This window comes from Oenanthe melanoleuca, chromosome 18, assembly GCF_029582105.1.
Source record: "Oenanthe melanoleuca isolate GR-GAL-2019-014 chromosome 18, OMel1.0, whole genome shotgun sequence".
Taxonomy (NCBI): Eukaryota; Metazoa; Chordata; class Aves; order Passeriformes; family Muscicapidae; genus Oenanthe; species Oenanthe melanoleuca.
In genome coordinates, this window is record NC_079351.1 from 3,775,185 (window position 1) to 3,781,310 (window position 6,126).

General features: G+C 50.0%; 1 protein-coding gene across 1 annotated transcript in view; it reads right to left on the bottom strand.

Moving 5' to 3' along the window:
- Window positions 1–2,097, bottom strand: part of RHBDL3 (rhomboid like 3) — a 60,998-nt gene extending 58,901 nt beyond the window's left edge. The window contains exon 1 of the mRNA XM_056505788.1: window positions 1,966–2,097. Within this exon, the coding sequence (XP_056361763.1) occupies window positions 1,966–2,085 (120 nt within the window). The 5' untranslated portion in view covers window positions 2,086–2,097. The remainder of the gene's footprint in view (window positions 1–1,965) is intronic.
- Between the last annotated feature and the right edge of the window lie 4,029 nt (window positions 2,098–6,126).

Consider the following 6,126-nt stretch of genomic DNA (forward strand, 5'->3'; position numbering starts at 1 on the left):
AATAGCCTCAACACAAAATCAACCCCCAGTTAGGTCTCAGGGGGCACAGAGTAGCACAGAGCAGTTGAAATTTTCAGAGATGATGCTCTGTAGCCTGCTTGTTTTAGCAGGAAATCTTGGCGGAGTAGAAGGAGAGCATTTACACCACTTCCTGCTTCTCTGACTTGCAAATGATACTTGATACCTCAGGCTTCTGTCACATCATCTACTGCCAGGTCTCAGCAGCTTCCCATAACCTGTGCAGCTGCAGGCTTTAGTTTTGTTGATTATAGAAAACAGGGTACCAGAGTCAAATAACAATGCAAGTAATGGCGAGACACTACAAGCTGGATCTGACCCAAGCTGTCCTACCTCAAGGTCAAGCAGCAAGGCAGCAATGGAACTGGGATGAGAATCTAGACTTCATCAGGAACAGCTCCTGTCCCAGGAGCCCAATCCTGCCAGGCATTCAGCATTTCAGCATCTCCTGGGCCCCCTGGCAGAATTGAATTCCTAATGCCTGCATTTTGTAGAGGCTGGAGCAACTCCAAGGGGCCCATATATATCACAACAGGAAATCTTTCTTGTAGGACCATCCAGACAAGCACAAAATTTGTCAGAGAAGAAAAGGTCACAGTCTGACGTAAGCAAGCACTGGGATTTTTGTGAAAGCTCCTGTAAAGCTACCCTTCCCGAGTCAAAGATACACACACCCCTGAATCAGGCATCTCCTCTTAGGGACTGTCTGGCAGTGCTGTAGCAGAGGTCAAACTGCATTACACGCTCCCTCCTGACTGCACTGTGCTCAGAAATACAGACTGGGGAATGCAGCTCTAGCAAGCAACTGCACTTCCTCTGCTACCCTCTGGGAGGAAAATCCAAGAGCAAACAAATTCTACGTGATTCAGAAGGAAGGGCTGGGGGGTGAAGAACAGGCTCTGTCCCTAAGCATGCCTGGGCAGCTTTCCCCAGCAGCATCAAAAAGGTAGAGAGAGGGCCGAGGGGATGCGCTATTGCTGGAGGTTCAGCTCCCAGGTGTCCCTTTTATAGTCGTGCAAGACCCAAGCCAGAGCTCGCTTCAGGAAGACATTTAGTATCTCTGCTTTATGTCTGACAGGCTGAAACAGACCCTGCACTTACGCTGCAGACTGAGCAGACACTTCGCAGTCCTCATCCCAGCCGAGTTCGCTGGGAAGGAGAGCTGCGAGCAGTCCTGGGATGCACCAGGAATGCAGGATCTCCCACGTTCCCTCCCTCCCAGACAGGTGCAGGGCGAGCTCCTGCCCCCGGCTCCGGCAGATGCAGAACAATCGCCTCAGCTCTGCAGGCACCGCCGCTCTGCACGGCAGGAGCGGATCCGGAGTGCGCAGGACCCCTCGCGTCCTTCGGGGCTGGGCGAGCAGAGCCGCTGCCGAGTTATCCCAGCCTCACCTGCCATCAGAGCTCGGAACGTGCAGAGAAGCCTCAGCCCTGTGGAGCCGAGCAGAAAACTTACACGACTGTTTGTTGCTCGGGGGCTGGAAGAGGGAGCAGCTCCCGAGAGCGGGAGCGTTTCACATCTGTCACCCTGCGGGCGTCTGTGACTCCGGAGAAGCTTTGTGTCCCCTGGCAGCCCCTGGAGCCAAGGCGGCAGCCCCTCTTCAGGCTCCAGAGTCGCGTCCGTGCGCAGCCCGCCGCTGCTGCCCGGCCAGCCGCCACCCGCTGGCATCTCCGCACCGCAGCGGGCACCCAGCGAACCGGGAGCCGGTCACGGCTACTGGGGCTGGAGGGACGGGAGCTGCAGCCCCGGGGACGGAGCCAGCCCGGCGGCTTCTGGAGCCGCAGACACCCAGCGGCGGGAGGACGGAGGGGACGGCGGCTTTCCCTGGTCCCGCAGGGTCACCGGCCCCGCTCCTGTGCCCATCTCGGGCTTCAGCTATGAATAGCTTGAGCCGATTATCCCGACCCGGGAGAAAGGGGGGAAGATACCGAGCGAAGGAAACTTACATCCTCTGCAGCCATAGGTAGGACATCCTCGGAGTCCAACACCTCGATTTCTTCCGCCTCCGAGCTGGCAGCGACAGCAGGGGAAGAGCTGGCGTGAGGCTCCGGCAGCCTGTCTCCCATGCTTGGAAACGGTCCCCCTCCAGCCCCCGCCCCCCTTCTCCCCAGATCCTTAAAGAAATTAAACCTAGCTGCTGGTTGGCAAACTTTCAAGCGCAGCCGAGAGGAGAGGAAATCCTCCATCCGCGGAACATCCAATTAGCGGGGGCAGCGCCTGCGGGCGGCATCCCGGCGGCAGCGCTCCGGCCGGGGCAGTGACCCCTCCCCGCCTCCGCCCCTGCGGCCGGGCGGTGCCCCCGGCCCGGGCACGGCCGGCGCCTCCCCCCAGCCATGGCCCGGGGCTCGCCCTTGGAGGCACGGGGGAGCCCCAGGGGCGCTCGGAGACAGAGCCCGGAGCTGAGGCACGTCCGAGAATGCGGGAGAAGCAGCGCCGGGCGGCCCCTGCCCACGGCCGGCACCGCCTCCCACGGGACGACCCGCGGAGGTTCGTCAGTGACCGGCACCGGGCAGAGACTGCGGGGGGCCCGGCCGGTTCCAGCCCTGCCCTCCTGCCCAAGGTGAGCGGACCTGCCGGTTCATCGGGGCTCTCTGCAAGTGACTTCTGTGTCCCAGAGTCTCACCGTGAGGGGCTGGTGTGGGCTTTTACATCTTTTACCATCATTATTTGTTCCTGTCAGGATGGGCAACTTAACCATCTGGAGCCTGGATTAGGAACTTGAGGAATGCCTTGACTGCCAACAAAAATCCAGCAGTTTTGGCTTTTTCCAATCAAGTACAGAAATAGCAGGTTGGCAAGGGGGAAGGGCGAGCTGATCCACATAGTGCCAGTGCCTCTTGCTTCCTGCTAAAAGCCAGACAGAGCACAGTCAGAGCAGAGTCCAGCACCACAGGCCATGTTCTCTTGATGGAAAGGTCCACTATCATGTCAGACACACCTCAGCCACAAGCTGGAAGTCCCTCTTTTCTCTACAATCTTTAAAAATCAACCAACCACAAAAACAAAAAGTCAAATCCAGCTAGAGTACCTCGGGAAAAGGAGCAGGATCTTCCATCCTGCAGTAGCAGAGCATACAACAGAGAAGTAAAAACTGGGACCTGAACAGAACTTTTCTAGCTGAGGATTCAGGTAGGAAAATGACAACGAAATAAAAGCTCTTTTGAGTCTTCAGTGCAACTGATGAACAGGAGGGCTTCTGTCCCCTTAATGGCAGCAGTGAAACAGAGCAGACCTTCTGCACATTTAAAGGCAATTCCTTGAGCCATTTCTTGTTGGTCTAGAGCCTGTCCAGCCTGCTCTCCTAAAGCATAAGAGCAGGATACCAAATCCAGAACTTCTGAGAAGCACTAACCCACTAACTTCACTCATACAACACCACCCCTGCCAAAATATTCCAGGCACTAAACAGCGATTATACAAACAATCTCTTTTTGATTGAAAAACTAAACCTCATCAAAACTTCAAAACAGATGGATAAGCAAAAATATGCTATGCCAACAGAAAGAAACAACAGTCATTTAAAGATGTCTGTAGGGAGGAGGGAAGCGAGTTTTTAGAGTAAAGAGAGAATAAATGAGCTGAATTTCAGGGGTAACAGGTTCCACCCAGTTGGGGACTGTATCATCTCTGATTTCAGATGCTAGTGGGAAAATGCCAACTGTGAAATCTAACATGAATGCAATCAACAACAGGGAGAACCCCCAAAACTCTTTACCTTAACACCAAACTCCCACTACATTGGGAAATTGCTGCAAAATTACAAGTTCATTTTTCTCTTCTAAGGACTGTTTTTCACTAGTGGTAATGATAATTTTTTTTTTTCCAGAAAAATATCTCTGCACATTGCACATATGAGCTAGTGCTGTGCTTAATTGCTACAGAAAGGAAATTAGCAGTATTCTAATGAGGAGTTTTGTTACAGACAAATTATCATCTTGCAAGTGTGTGAGAGTCTCTTAATTTAGAATGTCATTTCTCCCCACTGCATACCCTGGTGACTCTACCTTGGAAGACAGTAATTGCTAGATAAACTGGGGGTTTGTGGGCCACCACAGAACAGCTGCAGACAAAAAGAAGGGCTTCAGAAGAAATGCAGACAGAAAGGACTTGAGATAATAAACCCCAATACATTTCCACACTCAGTCATATAGGCAACTTTTATATTCCAAATACTGCAAACAAAATGTAGATATGCATCCTCCCTGCATTGGAAGTGGCTCAAAAGGTCAGCTCATAAATATGCAATAAACCCCTCCCAAAGTAGGGACCCAGTCAACATCTGTTAGCTAAGCCCTCTGGATCAAATCTAAACAGTTTGTTCACCGGTCCTTTCTCTACCCAAAGTAGCCCCAAAGGGCTTTTACGAAACTTCCCAACTCTGACAATTGGAACTGTGTGGAGAAACCTACCCAGCTTGATTTCCATACCAGAGCTCAGCCAGCTGGCCAGATTTGGGAGGCAACTTCTGAAGGAAAATGCAATATTTTGGATCAAAACCCCAAAGTGCTGCACACAAACACAACCTTAGGAGGAAATTAGACAGCACATACACAGCTGGGACCGGATGAGGCCTGTCAAATTAACCCCTTCAGATTCATGAAAACATAAAAAGCCTCTAAGGACCACAGAGAGCCCCTTGAGACAGGGGCTTTAACTCAAGCTCAAAAGGTAAGAGTGGTAAAGGACTCTTTGAGTATCATATTCCTTGTGTTGGGACAACACAAGTTTATATTTCAGAACCAATATAAATTAGACTATATCTGCCACCATTTGGCTTCCCCTGACTCATGGGTACTCTCCCTTCTGAAGTGAAGGAATAGTGGGAAAAAATAAAGTCCAGCCTCTTCTGTGATTTCTAACTTATGCTGAAAGACCATCCTCCTGACCCTCCCTATTCCATGTTGTACTTAGATCTTTCCAAGTCCAGCACTGAAAAAACACTCTAGTCTTTCTACCTGCAGCCCTCTTCTGTCACAGTAGCTGTTATTGTTTGCAGCTGGTGGTCTTTTTCATTATAGTTAGGGAAATAATTGAATCTGCCATCAACAGACAACTTTTTGGGGCAGTTGTCTTAAAAAGGAGGTCTCCTATCAGGTTAGCCTTGTGTTATTTGAAGATGTGTCTGCTTGTTTTTACCTATCACCTGCAGGGATCACAGCACAAGTTCATTTCTAAACAAAAGAAATTGTTTGAAATGAAGACCAATTAGTAACTCAAGGTTAATTTCCAACATAAAATCAAGTCTTACTTACTATTAATCTTGAACTGACAAGCTTTCGGACAAGAGGTCAAAGCTGAGGGGTGAAGGATGTGTCTCCAAGGAAGATGAATCAAGATCTTTGTCCTCTCTGTGACTTTACACCATGGTCAGGCAATTCATGCATCAGACTGAGCAGGAAGAAAGTGAGTCTGATTGTGGAAAATACAAAGAAAAAAGTTGTTAGAAAACTTACAGCAACAGAAGAAAGAAAACAAATCACTGTTAGTGGACTAGGGTGCTGCTCCTTCTTCCCAGTACTTAATTGCAGTAGCTAACTTTTGGACATTTTTCATTACATACTCCATGAGAAGAATTTCCCCTCACCGTAAAAAGAAGAAAAAGACAGTCACAGTACACAGTTATTTTATTGAAATACTTGAAAAGGCCAGCAATGGAAAAAAAGGTTTGTCATGAGGAATTTAATGTTTGGTTTACTCAATCATTAAAAAAGCTGTGTCTATAGGTAATTCTAGCCCATTACAGAATGCACTGTGATCTATGCAACTAATATACTACAGTAGAATAGGCACTGTGTACTATTGTATTTTTCTCTTACACACAGCTTTCAATGAGTTTGACTGACAGGTGTGAGAAATTAAACTGCAACCCTTTCCAAATTATAACTGTTTATAACATACAAAATTTGCCTGTCTGATCCATGAAGGTTATAAAAGACTGACCGGCCCGTTCGTGCAGGATCTCCCTCAGGCCGGTCCCCACTGACGGGCCCGTTCATGCAGGATCCCCCTCAGGCCGGTCCCGTTCATGCAGGATCTCCCTCAGGCCGGTCCCCACTGACGGGCCGTTCGTGCAGGATCTCCCCTCAGGCCGGTCCCCACTGACGGGC